This window comes from Xyrauchen texanus, chromosome 14 (assembly GCF_025860055.1).
Source record: "Xyrauchen texanus isolate HMW12.3.18 chromosome 14, RBS_HiC_50CHRs, whole genome shotgun sequence".
Taxonomy (NCBI): Eukaryota; Metazoa; Chordata; class Actinopteri; order Cypriniformes; family Catostomidae; genus Xyrauchen; species Xyrauchen texanus.
Genome location: NC_068289.1, coordinates 45871093 through 45892162, shown reverse-complemented (window position 1 = coordinate 45892162; position 21070 = coordinate 45871093). Strand labels below are relative to the sequence as shown.

Below are 21070 nucleotides of genomic sequence, written 5' to 3'. Positions count from 1 at the left end.
GAGCGATTTTGCACCATGCAATTAATTCACAGTATATCTGTGAGTGCATGGGAAAATAAGCAGTTCCAATGACAAGTAACTCCTTTCCTAAAAGCTTTTGTTACCCAATTTAGTGCAACGGCCTTGATAAATAACATGTTGGGGAAGAGTGTTTCATACCAACATGACAGAAGTTCCTTAAATTAATCAGCAGCACATTTTTTGCTTTAATTTAAAATGCATCAATGGCAGGCCATATTGTCAATGTTTTTATTGAGGTAAAAAGTGTCTTTCAATAGATTTGTGGAAGCAAGAGCCATGTTGACACAAACATACAACCATCAGCATATGATAAAAAAAGCAGGCTTAAACTTGAATTTCTAGAGTTCTCAAAAGGTACAAAATTAGAGTGGACATAGACATTTACATTTATGCATTTGGCAGACGCTTTTATCCAAAGCGACTTACAGAGCACTTATTACAGGGACAATCCCCCTGGAGCAACCTGGAGTTAAGTGTCTTACTCAAGGACACAATGGTGGTGACTGTGGGGTTAGAACCTGTGACCTTCTGATTAACAGCCCTGTGCTTTAGCCACTACGCCACCACCATTCCACATAGTGTGGAATCACGCTCCAAACTCACACTATTGGTTGAGCCAATGAGTACGTTTATATTAGAACTACCGCAGGTTTTTGCATTGTCGAGCTACAGTCTTCATCTATGTCCATGACACTATGTGCACTTGAATTGCTGAAGAAAGGATGTCAGCTGAGAAAGTAATGTAGATGTGTTGCTATTGACCTTTTGCTCATAGTCAGCATTGAAGAAGTCAGCTGCAACGAGACCAAATTACAACATCATGTGCCACGTGCATTTCTTACATTATTTAAGCGCAGATTAGATGTACGATATCCATTGTGCTTATGGTGTTGTCTGAAGGCAGATGATGATGCAATTTGCTTCAGGCAGCATGTTGAATAAAATTCATGCTTTGACTCTTTCTATGAATGGAATCCACATGAGATCAGTAAAAGAAGCTGTTATAACCACTTGATGATAATTAAAGGTTCTCACAGTGGATGGTAAAGTCTTTGTAGGGAATAGGACATAGGGATGATCACTTTTGAATGAAACACACATGTGGAGTATGTCATTCCAAACCATGGAATACATGCGTTCGACCTCCAGGTTAAATACATGTTGCACGCATTATAATCAGACTTTTAAAGTGCATGTAAACGCACTCTTTGATGGTGTGTTGGGCTGGTTGGAATGCTCAAACAAACAGAGTAATGTTTTGATGCCACAGTGTTTACACGTTTCAGGGAAATGAACTTACAAATAGCTTACTTAGTCACTGTATATTAATATGGTATACGAGAAAGTATATAAACATCGAATATTTTCTCCATCTCTACCTGACAGAAACGCCAGCCTCTTTTTCAGCACGGGCAGTATGATGGAGGCCTCCATCCTGGAATGAGTTGATTCTCTACTTAAGCACCTGCAATAAGTTAAAACACAACATAGTTCCTTTTAAAGACAATAAATCATTAAGGGTGTGTTCACACTTGTAGTTCGGTTCTCTTGGTTCGGACCAAAAAAGAAAATGATACATTTAGTCCTGGTTTGCTTAGTATTCACACAGAACCTAAAGACACAAACCAAAAGGCATAAGGATAAGGTCACAACCTGATTGGACAGCTTTTCTGTGACGGAACTAGCTGTACATCCAAAACAATGCTGGCTGCTGGGCTGAATGCGCTCATATGTATGTATGGTGGTATTTCTACCAGCTAAGAACAAACGAAGAGCTATTAAAATGTGTAAAGGAGTCAAAACAGTGCCAGGAACTCCTCCATTGCACACACAAACGAAGATATGGTGCAAGGAGATGGCGGTTCCGACGCCTGTACCAAACTGTAATGGGACACATAGCTCATTTGATGAGAAGAACCAAGTATGATTGAGGTCAGAATTAGGCAAATTACTTCCGGTTATTGGTCCATTTTTACGTATTTGGTCCATGCTGCGTTCATATATCAGTCGAACCGCACCAGAGTTCATTTGGAAGCGGACCGGGACCCACTATTCAGGCGGTTTCAGTCTGCTTGTTTGGTGCGCACCAAGGTTCGGGTGGCAGCATTCACACTTGTTCAAATGAACCGCACTAACAAAGCAATCGCACCAGAGTTTGTTTTAATTGAACCAAACCTGCCAAGTGTGAACACACCATAAGAATTCATTTTTGATTCATTTCAGAATTCATTTGAGATCAAACAAATTCCTAACTAGGATAGTGGCTGGTAAAACCCATTGGCATTATTTGATTTAGCAAAAGGGATTTAAATGAAAACAACAATGATCTGCTAATATTTGTTATATAATCTTTACCAACAAGATTTGTGGAATGCATTCAAAGACTTAAACCTTACATTTTCATCATTATGACCAAAAATGTTGAATTAGCCTCTGATCTTCAAATTAATTAAACCACATTTGTTGTATGACCAGAAACATCAAATTCTCCAGGTCTGAAAATGATGATGAAATCTCTGCTTATCTTTGAATTAAAGGAATGGCTAACACAACAATTTTATAATTTCTTAATTTTTTCCAAACATTGTTTAAAATCCATGGAAACACATTCCTGGTAAATTCGTAAGGTAAACACACAAGCACAGCAAGAAAAGCTTCCGAAAAAATCCCAAAAGAAAAAGACAAACAGGGAAAACAAGCCCAAAAGTAGGTTAAATCACTATAATTACACAACAGCAGAATGTTCTCAGTATGAAAGTGTGTTACAGCTACACAGTGCTCTGAGCCCTCAAATGCAGGCTTATCTATAGATATTTCAGAAAGCTGACAGTCTCACTCACCTTCAACTGTGATGCAGCACATCAAGTACATTCTCTCTCATGCGTTCCCCTGTCGACCCATGTTCTGCAAAGATATGAAAAAATGCAGAAGAGCAAAGGGAGAAAAGGAGGAGGAGAAAGAGGGAAAACAGGACGTGTTTGAGAGAGAGGCACATCATTAAAGCAATGAAATCTATTTTAAAGGAACAGTTTAACCAAAAAAAAAAAAAAAAGAAGTCATTATTGAATCACCCCAATATCATTACAAACCCATATGCTGCAATTTTTGATGAGGGACAAAAAACTCCTCACGCAACTCTTTTCCATGCAACTCCAGTTCATAGTGACCACCGATGTCAGGCTCCAAAAAAAATGGAAAAAAAAATAAACCCCTTTAATTCTGATCTTTTCAATGGATCAATTGATCAGTGTGAATTATTTTTTTAATGAATCGGACTGATCTGGTTCTCTAGTTAAATTTACTGACTCGATCTTGTGGCAGCTGTTAACAGCTCACTGAATGTGAAGATTATCACTAAGGACTTACATTTCTATCAGTTCCAAAGCTTACAAAGCTTTTAAATGACTTTAGAAGACTTGTAGTATAGAGTTTGAGTCATTTGGACCGCTTTTAGGATTCATTAATGGTTCTTTTTTATCATTTTGCTTAGCAGCCCCAAATCATGTCACTTTCATTGTATGGAAAAGATATTCTTCAAAAATTGACCTTTGGAGCTCCATGGAAAAACAGACATACAGGCTTGGATCAAAATGACGGTGAGTTAATGAAAGAATTGTCATTTTTGGGATAACTATTCCTTTAAAACCTATTTCAAGTCAAGTCAAGTCAAGTGGTTTTTATTGTCGTTTCAACCATATACAGTTAGTACAGTACACAGCAAAACGAGACAACGTTCCTCCAGGACCATAGTGCTACATAAAAAAAACAAAGGACCAACATAGGACCACATGAGACTACACAACGAAATAATACCTATATAAACTACCTATATATACCTATATAAAGTGCACGTGCAAACATGTGCAAAAAGTACAGGACAGTACAACAAATTTCTGACAATGAACAGGACAATAGACAGTGCAGCGCCGACCAGTACTCAGTAGTGCAAAAAGATGACAGTTTCTAAAAATGTAAACATAACATACTATGAGATAATGTTCTATGCACATAGCAGTTATTGAGGTAGCAGACAGTTGTTATAAAGTGACAGTTATTAAAGTGCAACTCAGGACACGTGTGTGTCAAACCAGTCTCTGAGTATTGAGGAGTCTGATGGCTTGGGGGAAGAAGCTGTTACACAGTCTGGCCGTGAGGGCCCGAATGCTTCGGTACCTCTTGCCAGACGGGAGGAGGGTAAAGAGTTTGTGTGAGGGGTGTGTGGGGTCGTCCACAATGCTGGTTGCTTTGCGGATACAGTGTTTTTTGTAAATGTCTTTGATGGAGGGAAGAGAGACCCCAATGATCTTCTCAGCTGTCCTCACTATCCTCTGCAGGGCTTTTTTGGATTTGGCATCCAGAAAAGGTCCAATCTAAATACGTACAATCTTTCAAACATTCTGATTTAATCAGTTCAGTAAAGACCAGCACGTAAATTGGAAATGGTTTTATAATCCAATAATCACCCGGCAACACTCCATTTGTACTGCCCAGAGTAAGTCTCATAAAAATTAAATGCTCCAAAAAGATTTAATCAACAACCCAACAATGTTCTTAACTGCAATAAATGATTTAGGGAGAGCTAAGATTGCAAAAGAAAACACGGCTAGCCAAATGGAACTCAACATAAGCTGATGCACAAAAAAAATGCCAAATCATTTAGAAAGGGAGAGCTCAGCAGTGATTACAAGACTTGCTGATGTGTCTGCTAGTCAGGAACATTTCCAGGACAGCTGGCAAAAAACAAAAAATGGGACTTTGGACCTTTAAAAGTATCAGATTGCACTGCTGCTAAATTGATTGCCCATCCTAATGCAAATCTCCAAATGTGGTAAGGACTGGTCCATGGTACATGCAAAACTGATTTCAACACCAATAACAGAATTACTTTACAAATGAAGATGTAAGAGGTGGTATATTCAGCATTTACAAAGAATGCATGATGTACTTTTTATGGTAGCTGCACAAAATAAAGCATGAAAAACAATTTCCCTACAATAATATTAATGACACCTAACCTCCGCCTTTACAATGCATGTACAATGTTACAGCATGTCAACTATGAAGTCATTGGTGGATTTCGAGAAAACATGTCCATGTCACCTTTCACCCCAAAATCAAATGAAATAAAGAAAAAAAAAAGTATTCGATTTTGAATTAAGAAAGAAGCCCTTTCAATGAAGAATGAAGCCTATTTTAAGGAAAATTGAACTTTTTGTAATGGACGTTATTGTCATGACAATTAATCACATTTTCCCCTAATAATGTCATTTTGGCAATGCATCTGAATGCTTTAATGGGATTATTCATAAATATCAATGATAATTCTCATTAGATTCTTATTACTGTCATTTATACTATCTAAACAGTAAGAAAAAAGTAACAATGTTTTAAAAAATCTGAATACATTTTATAAAATAATGAATGATATTTTGCATTAAAATAACATTATTACAGCAATAAAAAAATACAGAAAAAGCAGTACAACAAATACTATTTAAATACTAATTATATATATATATATATATATATATATATATATATATATATATATATAACAATTAAATAAGGATATTTTGCATTGAAGTAATGAGAAGGGAGTGCTTGATTGTCATGAAAATAATATCACAGTGCAAAATATGCATGTATACTTTCCATACTTTTTGTGATGAACTATAAACAAGAAATGTTTTTCTTTAATGAGATTTACCTCGCTGGGGCATGTCAGTGAAGCTCTGTAAACACATATGCTTAACGCTGCACATGCAAACTGGGCCCGTTAAAGCATTACCATTCTGGACTGACGTTTCCTTGTTGCTGAGGACAACAGTTGGCTAGCTCTGGCAAACCAACAGCTGGCTCAAAGTTGCATGGAAAGACTCGCTCGTGCTCTTGTGGTCAGGCGCGAGACAAAGAGGGGGGACCCACCTATCTGGCCTACATAATATAATGATTATAGGTCATGTGCACCTCAAACCAATCGTTCACTGTAACAAGAACGTAAGAGGCTGGGGTGTCAGAAGAGAATAAACGTTTTAATGCAGTTTGGGCATTCATTCCAGATGACCATAATCCATGTTTCCCGGTCGCGTGCGTGGCTGCTGGCTAGCGCGAGCTACAGATCGGCAATCCACATGCAATGACCTATATTTCAAAATATGGAGGCTACTGCATGCCTAGTAGGAATACAGTGTATTCTGGGGTGAAAATAATGCACATCCCTGACTACCTTACCTTGGACGGACGTTTACAGTCTTGTGTATCGGTAATAATACTCTGATTGTTGTTGTCCCCGCTGAAGACAGTGTAGCGCGTGCATGTACAGTTTAAATGCTTCCTGTGCTTTTGCCGACGACGTCATCGCATTTAATGGATAAATATGCCAAAGTGAAAAAATACAATTACCTTTCTCCGTGTTGGAAATTTGAGGCAATCTGCGATAATGACAATATGCCTTTGAGAAGAAGCTCAACGTTGTATTTTGTTAGAAAGGGGCTGTTCCTGCTCACCATAGCCTCGCCTATAAGGACAGTGCAGGCTGTGCCTTCTACTGTAGTGGGCGGGCACCGGAGTTACTTTAAACACACAGTACATCATTCAAATACTTAAATAAACCTGATAGATAGATCTATAGATAGACAGACAGACCGATGGATAAGTACAAATACTTGAAACTATTCCCAGTGCTGTTCTGGGTGTTCACTTTTAAATGTGATAAATATTTCATGTCTTGCCTTAAAACTCTGCACAGTACATCTGAACTGGATTGCTTTAAAATCTTTTTATTTTTTTAAATAACATTACATTTAAATTTGTGAATTGCTCTAGAATTGTAAGTTATTTTGATCCAGAAATGTTTTGAGTTTTATGCACTAATGTTTTATTGCAAAGTATGCTGACACATACAAGGAATTTGTCTTGGTGACAGGAGCTTCCAGTGCACAACAATACAAAAAAATAATACAAAAACAGCAGCAAGACTAATAATACTAATAATAAAAAAAAATTAAAGAAATAAAAATATATATATATATAAGATAATTATACACACAGCCACACACCTTCATACACACACACACACACACACACACACGTAGTTCAAATCTAAAACAAATCTGTTATATAAAGTACAAAAATACAGTATGTTATGTACAGTGCAAAAGTTTTTTTTTTTCCTTTGTATTTAATGGCAGAAGAGGATATGTCATATAATATAAATAGACTAAACTGTGTATTGCACATAATTATTTGCTCAATGGGGTGGCTTTAACTGTTTATGAGATGGATAGCCTGAGGGAAAAAACTCTGAAGTGTCAGCCAGAAGGCAACAGTTCAAAGAGGTAGTGGGCTGGGTGAGTAGGATCCAGAGTGATTTTACCAGCCTTTTTCCTCACTCTGGAAGTGTACAGTTCTTGAAGGGTGGGCAACCAATAATCCGCTCAACAGTCCGAACTGTCCTTTGCAGTCTTCTGATGTCTGATTTCGTAGCTGCACCAAACCAGACAGTTATTGAAGTGCAGAGGACAGACTCAATGACTGTGGAGTAGAACTGTATCAGCAGCACCTGTGGCAGGTTGAACTTCCTCAGCTGGCGAAGGAAGTACAACCTTTGATGAGCCTTTTTCACAATGGAGTCAATGTGTGTCTTCCACTTCAGGTCCTGTGAGATGGTAGTGCCTAGGAACCTGAATGACTCCACTGCTGCCACAGTGCTGTTTAGAATGGTGAGGGGGGTCAGTGTTGGGGTGTTCCTCCTAAAGTCCACACTCATCTCCACCGTTTTGAGCGTGTTCAGCTCCAGGTTGTTATAATTGCACCAGACAGCCAGCCGTTCAACCTCCTTTCTGTATGCAGACTGATCGTCATCTCGGATGAGGCCGATGACTGTAGTGCCATCTGCAAACTTTAGGATCTTGACAGAGGGGTCCCTGGTGGTGCAGTCATTGGTGCAGAGGGAGAAGAGTAGTGGGGAGAGCACACATGCCTGGGGGGCATCAGTGCTGACTGTACTGGTGCTGGAAGTGAATTACCCTTGTCTCACAAGCTGCTGCCTGTCTATTAGAAAGCTAATAATCCACTGACAGATAGAGATGGGAACAGGGAGTTGGTTTAATTTAGTCTGAAGAATAGCTGGGATGATTGTGTTGAAAGCTGATCTGAAGTCCACAAAAAGGATTCTTGAATATGTCTTCGGTCTGTCCAGATGTTGCAGGACATGATGCAATCCCATGTTGACTACATCGTCCACAGACCTGTTTGCTTGATAAGCAAATTGAAGGGGATCCAGAAAGGGTCCCAGGGTGATGTCCTTCAGGTGGGCCAACACCAGTCCCTCAAATGACTTCATGACCACAGACGTCAGGGCGACAGGTCTGATTTCACCGTATTGGATGATAGATGATAGATCCAATACCAACTAAGCTCTTAAAGGAGGTATTCCCTATAATCTCAGAACCTCTTCTTAATATTATTAACTCCTCGCTATCCTTAGGGCAAGTCCCTAGAAACTTTAAAATGGTATTTATCAAACCGCTTATCAAGAAGCCACAGCTTTATCCTGAGAACTGGCTAATTATTGGCTGATTTCAAATCTCCTATTTATGTCGTAAATACTAGAAAAGGTAGTGTCCTCCCAACTATGTTAATTTATACAGAGAAATAGTATATATGAACAATTTCAGCCAGGATTCAGGTCCCATCCCAGTACTGAGACTGCACTTATCAGAGTTACAAATGACTTGCTCTTATCATCTGATCACGGCTGCATTTCACTTCTAGTGCTTTTAGAGAATTATGTTGGCATTTGTTGACTTGCATTAGCATGGTTTAGGTCCTATTTAGCAGACCGCCACCACTTTGTCTATGTAAATGAGGAATTGTCAATCCAAACAAAAGTAAAGTATGGAGTGCCACAAGGATCAGTTTTAGGCCCTCTGATTTTCTCCTTGTATATGCTTCCCCTGGGAGATATTATCAGGAAATGTGGAATACGTTTCTACTGTTATGCTGACGATACCTAACTTTATTTTTCTTCAAATCATGATGAAATTTCACAATTCTCCAAATTAGCAGAGTGTATCAATGAAATCAAAGATTTTATTGCCAGAAATTCCAACAAAACAGAGGTACTAATTACTGGACCAAAAACCTAAAAAACAAGCCGCTAAAATAAAATTTGACTCAACAGCAAAGAACTATCATTTGTAAATAAAATTACCAGTGTTTGTAGAGCAGCATTCTTCCACATAAGAAATATTGCTAAATTACAACACATGCTCTCTGTTGCTGATGCCGAAAAATGAATTCATGAATTCATGACCTCAAGATTAGATTATTGTAATGCGTTACTGGGAGGATGTCCAGCAAGATCAATAAATACATTTAAATTGGTTCAAAACTCAGCAGTCAGAGTGCTGACTAGAACCAAGAAATATGATCATATAGCCCCATTTTATCATTGTTACATTGGCTACCTGTTAAATTTCGTATTAATTAAAAAATTCTGTTAACTACGTACAAAGCTTTAAATGGTCTAGCTCTGCAGAACTTAAGTGACCTTCTACCACGCTATATTACATCACATTCATTACGATCACAAAATTCTGGCCTGTTATTAGTTCCAAGAATATAAAAATCCACAAAAGGAGGTAGATCCTTTTCATATTTGGCTCCTAAGCTATGGAATAATCTCCCTAACGCTGTTTGTGATACAGACACACTCCCTCAAGTCTTAAAGTTCCTTTAAGTCTAGACTGAAGACTCTATTTAGCCAGGCATACACCAAATTTATCCTTCAGCTCACAATTAGGCTGTTTTAGTTAGGTCTGCCGGAACCAGAAACCAGAAACATTGATCATGATCTATAACTCTGCAATTAATTGAATGGCATCTATGCTAATATTATTCTATTTGTAACCCTGTCTCAACCTCGGGACTCCTATCCTGAGGTTGAGACCATTCATGATTCGTTTTGGACTCCAATGCTACGTGTCTCTAAGTAATGAAGACTAAATGCAGCCGGTGCCAGACAAACATTACTTCAGTATATTAGGATGGACTTCAGGGGATGAACTGATGCCAACTCCAACCATAAGACATGGGAAACTTCATATGCCATTGCCTGAACCTTGGACTTAGGATAGACCTCACCTAAATACCGGCCAGTTGAAGTGCAATGCAACTCACTGATCTCTGCCTGCATCACCTCAGTCTAATGATGGACTACACTCATAATGGAATACACAGACTATAAATTAATTTCCAACAAAAACCTTCATCAGCCAATTAACAAGGACAATGCATCAATGTGAACTTCTGCAGTTAATCCAGGATGGACTTCAAAGACATTAGTCATTAATATTACAGTTCTTACCAAATCTTTGTTTAAACACTGTCCCTTAACACTTACTTAGTTTAATCATTTTAAACCAGGACTTGCACTATACATAATTAAGTCATATTGTCATTATATTCATGATGTTAGTCAGAGGGGAACTGGCACCACAGTGAGCCTGGTTTCTCCCATTATTATTTTTCTCCATTAGCCAGCTTCTTAAGGAGTTTTGTGTTCCTTGCCGCAGTCGCCTTCGGCAATACAATTATTGTTTAATGACTTATTGTGACAGGGCGGAGGGCAGGGCCGGGTCATACAGATCTGGAATGGCATAAGGGGGTGTAAATGATGAGAGAATTTAAACACAATTCTTGGGGGCTTTAATTCGAAATTCTCAGGTAAGTTAACTTTGTATTACTCCGTTTCAAGTAAATTGTACTCACTGTTTGCTTGTAAATTTTACTAAAGCAATGTAGCGCTGAATTAAGTCATGCTTTTAAAAGTTTACTAGCATTTTAATGATTTCAAAATCAACAATAACAACAGGGTAAATTAACTTGCAAACAATGAAACCATGCAAGCTCATTAATTATTCAAGCCCAGTGCACTCTGCAAACATCAGCTTTGAAAAGATAAGCAAAATTTGCTTCTTTTATTTACCTGTGAAATGTACTCATATTAGCAAATAAATGTGACAATTTTATGCTAGAATTGAGGACAAATGTGCGGTTTACTTAATATTTTCAAGTTCAGGCTTAAAGGTGCACTAAAAAAGTTAAACTCCTAAAGACATGAATTGTAATTTTGCAATATATGTAGTACATCATGTCCATTCACATTAAAATGAAGACTCCACTCATATCAGTTAACTTATCAAAGCTGTTTTATTCTACATGGAGAGGGTCCACATATGGGGGCGGCCATTTTAGAATCACATGACCAGCCGAATACTTCACGCTAATCTCAGTAACTGTCATGTTAGTTGACACTTTCACTCATTAATAAAGTAATCATGTCTGACTGTGAATCCTAAATTTATAAAATGGCATCTGAAACTGAAAACTATTGATTTTAAATGATGCTGCATCCAAGCCGCTAGGTGTCAGTATAAGTCTGAGATGACACAAAGACAAAAGCTACTGAGTGCACCTTTAAGCATTTGCTGATTTTATTTACATGTGAAATACACTCACATTAGCAAATAAATGTGAAATATGTATGTTTTAATGGAGTACATATGTAGATTACTTAATATTTCACATTTACTTTTTTTCTCAACAGTGGCCTGGAGTAGAAATATATTATTTGTATTAAATCTTTTTTACTTTAGCACATAAATTTAGTTTTTGGGACACACAAAATGATGGACCAGCTCACATTTATTCATTTAGAAGAAAAACTGAGTGGTAGAGCAACAGTACAAGCCAAAGTTGTGCAAGTCATTTTTTTTTTTTAAAGGGCACACATGTTTCCCTGCAATCACAGTCAAACTTGGAAAACATAAAATTTTATTGCCAATAATTACTGCTGCATGCTTTGTTGTTGTGCATTTGATAAATAAACGCTGACTTGACTTGAAAAGAAAAATTACAACTACTTGGTTAAATGGTCAAATAAAGTTGTCGGACTAAAAGGGCTGACAGGGAAAATTATTTGCAGTCACCACAGTGAAAAGCTTTGCTGCTGGATTACACAATGCAAGCTTACTGTGGTAATGAACAGATGTACAGATAAGGCCAGCTCAGAGTATTGTTCTCAAAACAGTGCGTAGTAATCGTGCTGCCTGTCACCCCTGGAGACGGTTTGACGAGAAAGACTGGCAGGGCATCTGTTTTCCCCATGCAAAACTGAGAGGGGGATTTTACTGGAAATTACACGGCAAGGAAAATTTGTCCAGAAACTATTTGTGCCAGTGGGGATTTCTTTAAGACTGCAAGGGAAGCTCAGCTTCCCCTATAATGTCAAAAAAATAATGGTCAAATATGTACTATTGTGTAAACAATTTATTGACTAAAAATGCGTTAGAACACGTTCATCTCGAAGACGAGTTCGTTCAGAATCAGCTACATTACATATAGCAGGTCGGCTGACTCGATTTACTTCTCATACATTCCCGTAGCGTCAGTGCATTTCCCTGTTGAAGCCGAGCGTCCATTGACTTCAATGGGGCTGCTCTGAACAGTTTTTTCAGTGCTCCGAAAATAGACGGTCATTGGATAAATGCTGCGATTATGTCCCGCCCACGGACGCTCAGCGTCTCTGGGGGTGAATGAGGAGTGGGCTGGCCCGGACTCCGGGCTTCCGCGTGATGATTGGAGGATCTGTCGAAAGACTGCATCTCCTTTTGATTGACAGCGAATCTGTACTATAAGAAGTCACTGAAGCTATTTCGCGCTCAGTCCCATCGCGGATTTCTCAAGTGTAGTCGAAAGACAAACTGCTGCAACCTATTTCTTTATATTTGTTTGGCGAAATTGCTAGTCAATTTGCATAATACATTTCACACAATTATACACCACATTCCTTGTTTCAGTTTTACCAAGTTTAATATATTTTGTTTTAGAGCGTTCCTTCGTTCATTCGTTCGTTCGTTCGTTCATTCATTCATTCATACAGTAGGCTAGGCTAGCGTCGTACGGGTGAAACTGCGCATGATGGCAGACGGTGCTAATATTGTCGACCTGATTTTGGCGAAGCCATTTGAAAGTCTTCCTTACGAGGAAAAAATTAGAATTAAACAGCAGGGCAGATCAACACCTAAGATTGATTTAGTGCAAATAATAGGGTAAATAAGTTTATAATGTAGGCCGAAAATGAGCTTCCCCTCTTTGAAAGACCAGCAGCCGCCACTCATTTGTGCTGTGTTCATGCTTTTTTAGGCATCAGCAAAATTTGTGACATGACAATGGGATCATCCTCTCTTGGGTGGATGATATGCCAGAGCAGAGATCAATTACAAATTTAGGGGAGTTACTCCCATAAAAGTGTGTTGTTTCTCACTGTAGGTTTATTTTTGAAAGTCAAATTCTAATATATCCCATGCCTTAAAGTTTGGCTATGAAAAGCTTTTCAGCATTTCCACTATTATTAGTAAAAACAAAAGAGTTCACTGAACACATTGACATTTCATCAACCCTAATAATGGTGCATGGTGTCACACTAAATGGGGCAAGTTGTCACAATGAGAATCTGCCACGAAATAGACTGTTTTAGTCTATTAACAGCTTTTCAGAAACATTTATACAGTAACAGAATTATGAAACGTATGTGACAACCTGTCCTGTCCAGACATTTATGAAAAGTACCCTTGTCCTGAGAATCTACCTTCAGTGGTAACATCAAGGTTTTGTGTTCACGATTTACCCAGCAACTGTAACAACAATTTGATCATATTGAAACTTTAGTTTGGAAAGATTTAAATGAAAAGTCACCCAAACTATTCAAATTTAGGGCTTTTAAACTATTTGCTTTGAAACCAACATAGAAAAAACACATTCTTGTAACTGGACTTTTAACTCATAACCTCATTGTTACTAAGCTAAAACCCCTCTTAATATCTGTGTTGTTGTGTCAAAATTGCTTATTGTGCATAGTATAGACTTTCTTATATATATAATGTGGCAGGGCGGAGGGCGGGGCCGGGTTGTGATCCTACACACCCAGTCCCATATTAGGCTAATTAAGCCTCTGTGAGGGTTAAAGGTCGACTGCAGAGGATTGTGCGTGAGAGAGAGATCGTTAGCGGACATGTCCGTCATGTGTGTGTTTATGTTGTCTTTTAAGTTTATCATTAAACTATTATTTATATTGAAAAGCCTCGCCTTCTCCTTGCCCATCATTAACTGTCTTACATTGGTGCTGAAAACCCGGGAAGGAGAAGGCGAGAACCGGCTTTTCAATATAAATAATAGTTTAATGATAAACTTAAAAGTCAACATAAACACACACGACGGACATGTCCCTTAACGATCTCTCTCTCACGCACGATCCTCTGCAGTCGACCTTTAACCGTCACGGAGGCTTAATTAGCCTAATACGGGACTGGGTGTGTAGGATCACAACCCGGCCCCGCCCCTCACTCCACACACACACACACACACACACACACACACATACACATATATATATATATATATATATATATATATATATATATATATATATATATATATATATATATATATATATATATATACTTGTAACTGGACTTTTAACTCATAATCTCATTGTTACTGAGATAAAAAATAAACTTAATATGTGTTGTTGTGTCAAAATTGCTTATTGTACGTAGTATAGACTTTCTTATTATATATATATATATATATATATATATATATATATATATATATATATATATATATATATATAAAACTGATTTTACTTTTTTTGTTTTTGTTATTATATATACTTGGTGTAGTATAGAACTTTTCTCAGCAAAGTTGGAAGCAAGTTTGAAACAGTCACCTATATAACAGCAGAACAAATGCAGTCAACAGAGGACGCTGTTTAGCCTTACTCTGAGAGGATCCTGGCAACTTCATATGGTAATAATTAACAGCTATTATGAGTTTCAGTCATCACCATATTAGAATCACATGTGTATTTTCAGTGAATGGTGAATCAACATGTTATTAGAGAATCAAGAAAGCAAATTCATTATAATTAAAGTGATAGTTCACCCCAAAATGCATTGTTTACTCACCCTCATACCGTCTCAAATATGTATGACTTTCTTTCTTCTGCAGAACATAAATTAAGATTTTTAGAAGAATATATCAGCTCTGTTGGTCCATAAAATGCAAGTGAATGGTGACTAGAACTTTGTTAGATGAAATCTATGTCTTCAGAGGCGATATAATCAATATTTATGTCATTTGTTTCTATAAATCTCCATTTTCACTTTAATTTTCACATTCTTTTGTTTTAGGCGATTCACATTCTTCTGGCATATCGCCACCAACTGGGAAGGGAGGAGACTTAAATATTGATCTGTTTCTCACCCACACCTGTCATATTGCTTAAGAAGAAATAGATTTTACCACTGGTTCAGGCCACCATTCACTTGCATTGTATGGACATACAGAGCTGAAATATTCTTCTAAAAATCTTCGTGTTCTGCAGAAGAGAGAAAGTCATACACATCTGGAATGGCATGAGAGTGAGTAAATGAAGAGAGTATTTTTATTCAGTTCAGTTGGTCTGTATGAATGCAGTGTCCTTTAATGTGCATTGACACATGTGGTTTTTGTTCTGTGCAGACTTTGTCTGATTATATGAACTGCTGGGAACATTTTGTTTACAACACTTTCATCTATCAATATGCAACATGTGCAACTTTATGAATACAGACAAATGAGAGAGCAGTTTCCAGGTCTCATGAGATTTTAATTTATTTTACAAATCAAATTTATAAAATTGGAATTCACAAACAAGTCAGCGTGAAATCAATTCAGCTTGTCAAATAGAGGTTCTGTTGGGACTGTTGAAGATTTTTAATGTAATTTAGTAGGTTAGGACTGGTGGTTTGGATTTGTGCCTTGAAATCTCATGGTGAATAAAACAGTATTAATCTGTCTTAAAAGTGAAATGTGTCATATTTTAATGTTAAATACTTTTCAGCAGCAGAGACAAATGTAAGTAAGCCATTTGTGTGTTGATTCCCCCAAAAGTGTAAACACTCTGGCTCTGTGGCACAAAACTTTGCTCTATTTGTTTGAGAATCCCAACCAACCAATGGTGTTGTTGAGCAATCTGTTTGTCCAAACACTGGAAAATGGGGGAAGTGTCTATTTAATTCAGTTTGGTGACACTTGTGGTGCAGAAATTACATATAGCATTGCAGGTCTCCTAAATTAAATTAAATACACATTAAAGAGTTAACTTAATAACAAGAAATATTCAATTGAAGCCAATACATGTTTCATTTTGACTTGCAATCTTGATTTATAGGCAGTTCTACTGCAATTATTATAACTCAGTCTAGAAATAGCTGGAATTAAAGTTGGAAATTGTTAAAAATGGAAGAGCTGACAAACATAACAGTTTAGAGACTGAAAATTTGATTAATTTGGGGACTATTCACAAAACAAGCATTTATTATTGTTAAATATAGATTTGATCTGCAGACTAGTAGACTGAAGTTTATTAGTAAAGATCCTTTGTAAAAATGTTACATTTTCATACTGCAGTTGGTGAGAGTGACTTAAAGTACACTCTTCCTTGCATTCATGGTACTTTAATTAGTTAACATGTTGGCGTACAGAAGATTTCAAGAGTACTTATCAGAAATGAGCTGAATAGAAGCCATTTCCAATTGTGTAGGCTGTGTGCTTTATACCTGGCATGGGCACAAACAGAAAGAGTCAGAGAAATGTGGGCATGCATTGAGCAAAAAAAGGCGTTATACTAAAAAAGAATCACATGAGATATTTTCAGATCTCAACTGTGTCTCCTAGAAAGCAATGAGATTAAATAGAGAGCAAATGGAAACTTTTGCTTATGTCTATGCATCGTAGATTGTTCTTTTCAGAAAAAGACTCAAAAAAGTAATCTCACATGTATCCTCCAGAGTTTCAGAAGAGACCTCAAACTTTGCTTAAAGTCTGACAAACATCAAAATACATTTCAAAGCTGCTAAGGATAAAAGATTCTGACGAATGTGGAAGGTGTTAAAGGAATGCTCTAGTCTTAAGATGTGCACTGTTTGTTTACTAAAAGCAGAATAATGCAGATATTTTTAATAGCCACTTACTTTACTAGAAAATGTTAACATTTTGCTATAATATAAAAATAGTGACACAATTTGCCCTACCAATATAGCCACTAAATGACTTTTGTTCCATGTAAGGGTGGGCTTTATATATACATGATTTTTTAAATCTAAACAAACAACTTCTATCATCTCTTTTAATGCAAATTTTAATTTTTGATGCATTTGGCAGATGCAAAGTCCAAGGCGACTCGCAGTTCTTTCGAGATTTATATTTATCAGTATGTGCACTGAATGGCAATAAAACTTATGTTCTTGGAAGCTAACTGCTAAGCTAGAGGATCACTATACGGTATGTCACATCAATATTAAATAAAATGGACACTTTGGGACCAGAAAAACAGCACATTTCCTTTAAGAGGGTCCTTTAGCCCAAATGTACCCTGCACAAAAATCTACACCTTTCAAAAATAGACAAAAAGCTATAGTAGAATTGATGAACATGCGGGTGCCTACCAATCACCTACTCCACAGCTAATTTTTCTGAAAAATTACATTCTGTTTAAAACTGCTGTTGGAATATTTTTTTTTAAGCTGTGTTCTTGGACATCAAAGAGGAGTTTTTTCTGTACCCCCACTTCTATATGTACATCTGAATTTTTTTGTCGTTGGATGATCACATTAGGCAGCCCAAACTATAACTACTTGCCACTAGAATAATGTACCACCTTCATTTTAATAATGTGAGAGGTGACAATGCATAAGGCCAGAAGAGTCAGGTCTGGTCGTCTTGATGGGCTCATCTGGGTTTTTGAGTGGAATATGTCAGAATGGATCGAGTCTCTCTAAGCTGATCTCACTGAGAGCTGGACATCTGTCAGACAGTATTACTATCACACCTATTATGAAAAACAAAGGCGAAGGGCAGTGCCATTATATCAACATTTGGCTACGCCTCCTGATCTGTCTCTTTTGCATACGTAATCATGGGCAAATTATCATGAAAAATGTTGTACTGACACAATGCAATAACAATAGGGAATAATATACAGACTTTGCTATTTCAGAAGGAATTTGGTACTTTAATTCACATGTAAAAAATCAACACCATCACTATTTGAAAAAAGTAATTTTTGGATCAAATCCAGACAGGCCCCATCTCCAGCAGCCATCACTCCAACACCTTATCCTTGAGTAATCATGCTAAATTGCTAATTTGGTACTAGAAAATCACTTGCCATTATATCAAACACAGTTAAAAGCTATTTGGCTCATTAAATGAAGCTTAACATTGTCTGTGTTTGTTTTGAGTTGCCACAGTATGCAATAGACTGGCATGTCTTATGGTCAATATTAGGTCAAAAATGGCAAAAAAAGAAACTCTAGAAACTCGTCAATCAATCATTGTTTTGAGGAATGAAGGCTATACAATGCTTGAAATTGCCAAAAAACTGAAGATTGCATACAAAGGTGTAGACTACAGTCTTCAAAGACAAAGGAAACTGGCTGGAGGATAAGTATATCAGAGTCTCTAGCAAAATCTGTACATTATTCCATACTTTTGGCCGCCAGTGTGTGTGTATGTGTGTGTATATATACAACACACAGTGCATCACACCCTGCTGTGTATGGGACTGCGTAGCCACAGACTGGTCAAAGTGCACATGATGACCCTTGTCCACCATCGAAAGCGCCTACAATGGGCACATGGGAAGACGACAAGGGAGTGTGATGATCTGGGCAATGTTCTGCTGGGAAACCCTGGGCTCGGTCATTCATGTGGACGTCAATTTGACACGTGCCACCTACTTGTTGCAGACCAGGTACACCCCTTCATGGCAATGGTATTCCCTGATGGCAGTGGCCTCTTTCAGCAGAATAATTCGCCTTGCCACACTGCACGCATTGTTCGGAAATGGTATGAGGAACATGATGAAGTTCAAGGTGTTGCCCTGACCTCCAAATTCCCCAAATCTCAATCTAATTGAGCATCTGTGGGATGTGCTGGACCAACAAGTCCGATCTACATCGTCTCCACCTCGTAATTTACAGGACTTGAAGGATTTGCAGCTAATGTCTTGGTGCCAGATACCACAGAACACCCTCAGGTGTCTTGTAGAGTCCATGTCTCGGCAGATCGGCACTGTTTTGGAGCTTCTATACACATATACATACTAAAGAAGATTCTATTTTTAATCAATCAAGAATGTAGTTGTAACGAGTAAGCAGCGAGGAGGTGCGGATCCAAATGCAGTTAACTTTATTGAATGATCAAAATAAACAAATAAACACAAAGGAAAAACCCTCAATGGGGAAATAAACATAAAGCTGAACACACGGGAAACCATACCAGCTAAAAACACTCAACGATAGACAAGGACTGAACCAAAAAGACAGGGTTTAAATACAAAAACATGGGACAAAGGTGCCAATGAACAAACAGAACTCCAAATAAGATAACAAGGGAAAAAACAGAGGCACGTGGTAAATTAACGAGGGCAGGTGCACACAATGAACGGTGAACACGAACGCTAACAAAGAGACTATGGAGTTACTCCAGGGACAAAAGTGAAAACTAAGGAATGCCAAAAGTGACAAAAATGGCAAACAAAAGGGCAACAGTGAAACAAGACAAGGTAAACATAACAGAGCCCCCCTCAAAAGGATCGGATTCCAGACGATCCTAAGGGACAAAAAACAAAGGACAAGAAACCCACAAAAAACACAATGAGGGCACTAGGGGCAGACAGGCAGACCGGGGGGTACAAAAACAAGAAGGCAGTCCAAGGGGCACAGAGGGCAGGCAGGAAGTCCAAGGGGGCAACGAGGGGCAGACAGGCAGTCCAAGGGGGCAACGAGGGGCAATGAGACATTCCACGAGGGCACAAAGGGTCAGGTTTAGGGGGCCAGGGAGGTATCGACCGGGCAGGGACAGGTTTAGATGGCCTGGGGGCTGGCCATAAGGCAAGGGCCGGCTCAGGGGGCCTAGGAGGAGGCCACAGGATAGAGGCCGATCTAGGTGGCCTAGGAGATGGCCATGGGGCAAGGACCGGTTCAGGAGGTCTGGGAGCTGGCCTCAGAGCAAGGACGGGCTCAGGAGGCCTGGGAGCGGGCCACAGGGCAAGGACAGGTTCAGGAGCCCTGGGGGTTGACCACGGGATGTGGGTAGGTTTGGGGGACCTGGGTGGTGGCCGCCAGATAGGGACCGGCGGAGCCGAGTGAGGCGGAGCCAAGGAGGACTTCGGAGGCGGAGCCGTAGAAGACTTGGGAGGCGGCGTCGAAGGAGGCGTAGGCAGGACCGTGGGGGGCTTAGGAGGCGGATCCGAGGGTGGCTCTTGCGGCGGGGCCGAGGGAGGTGGCGCCGTAGGAGGTTCTTCAGGCGGTGAGCTGGAAGGCTTCGGAGGTGGAGCCGAGGAAGTTTGAGCCGTGGGAGGCTCGAGAGGCAGAGCTGTGGGAGGCGGAGCCGTAGGAGGTTCTTCAGGCTGTGAGCTGGAAGGCTTCGGAGGTGGAGCCGAGGAAGGTTGAGCCGTAGGAGGCTCGGGAGGCGGAGCCGTAGGAGGCTCGGGAGGCAGAGCCGTGGGAGGCTTGGGAGGCGGAGCCGTAGGAGGCTGAGCCATAGGAGGCGGAGCCCTGGAAGGCTCGAGAGGCTTGAGGGGCGGAGCCCTGGTAGGCTCAAGAAGCTTGAGGGGCGGAGCCCTAGAAGACTCGAGAGACTTGGGAGGTGGAGCCCTGGAAGGCTCGAGAGGCTTGAGAGGCGGAGCCCTGGAAGGCTCGAGAGGCTTGAGAGGCGGAGCCCTGGAAGGCTCGAGGGGCTTGAGAGGCGGAGCCCCAGGAGGCTCGGGAGGAGGAGCTCTGGAAAGCTCGGGAGACTTGAGAGACGGAGCCCTAGGAGGCTCGGGAGGAGGAGCCCTGGAAGGCTTGAGAGGCGGAGCCCTGGAAGGCTCGAGAGGCTCAAGAGACTTGAGAGGCGGAGCCTTGGGAGGCTCGGGAGGAGGAGCCCTGGAAGACTC

The 21070-nt window shown here is 39.4% G+C and overlaps 1 protein-coding gene across 2 annotated transcripts in view; it reads right to left on the bottom strand.

Annotated features, from left to right (window-relative positions):
- Window positions 1-6563, bottom strand: part of LOC127654939 (SEC14 domain and spectrin repeat-containing protein 1) — a 43701-nt gene extending 37138 nt beyond the window's left edge. Inside the window, exons 1-3 of one of the 2 annotated variants that reach the window (XM_052142509.1) lie at window positions 6424-6563; window positions 2862-2925; window positions 1401-1486 (exon numbers count right to left, since the gene is read on the bottom strand). In XM_052142509.1, the coding sequence (XP_051998469.1) occupies window positions 1401-1455 (55 nt within the window). In that variant the 5' untranslated portion in view covers window positions 1456-1486; window positions 2862-2925; window positions 6424-6563. Of the gene's footprint in view, window positions 1-1400; window positions 1487-2861; window positions 2926-6252; window positions 6325-6423 lie in introns of those variants that run through there. The other variant, XM_052142510.1, reaches the window with a different exon arrangement.
- Between the last annotated feature and the right edge of the window lie 14507 nt (window positions 6564-21070).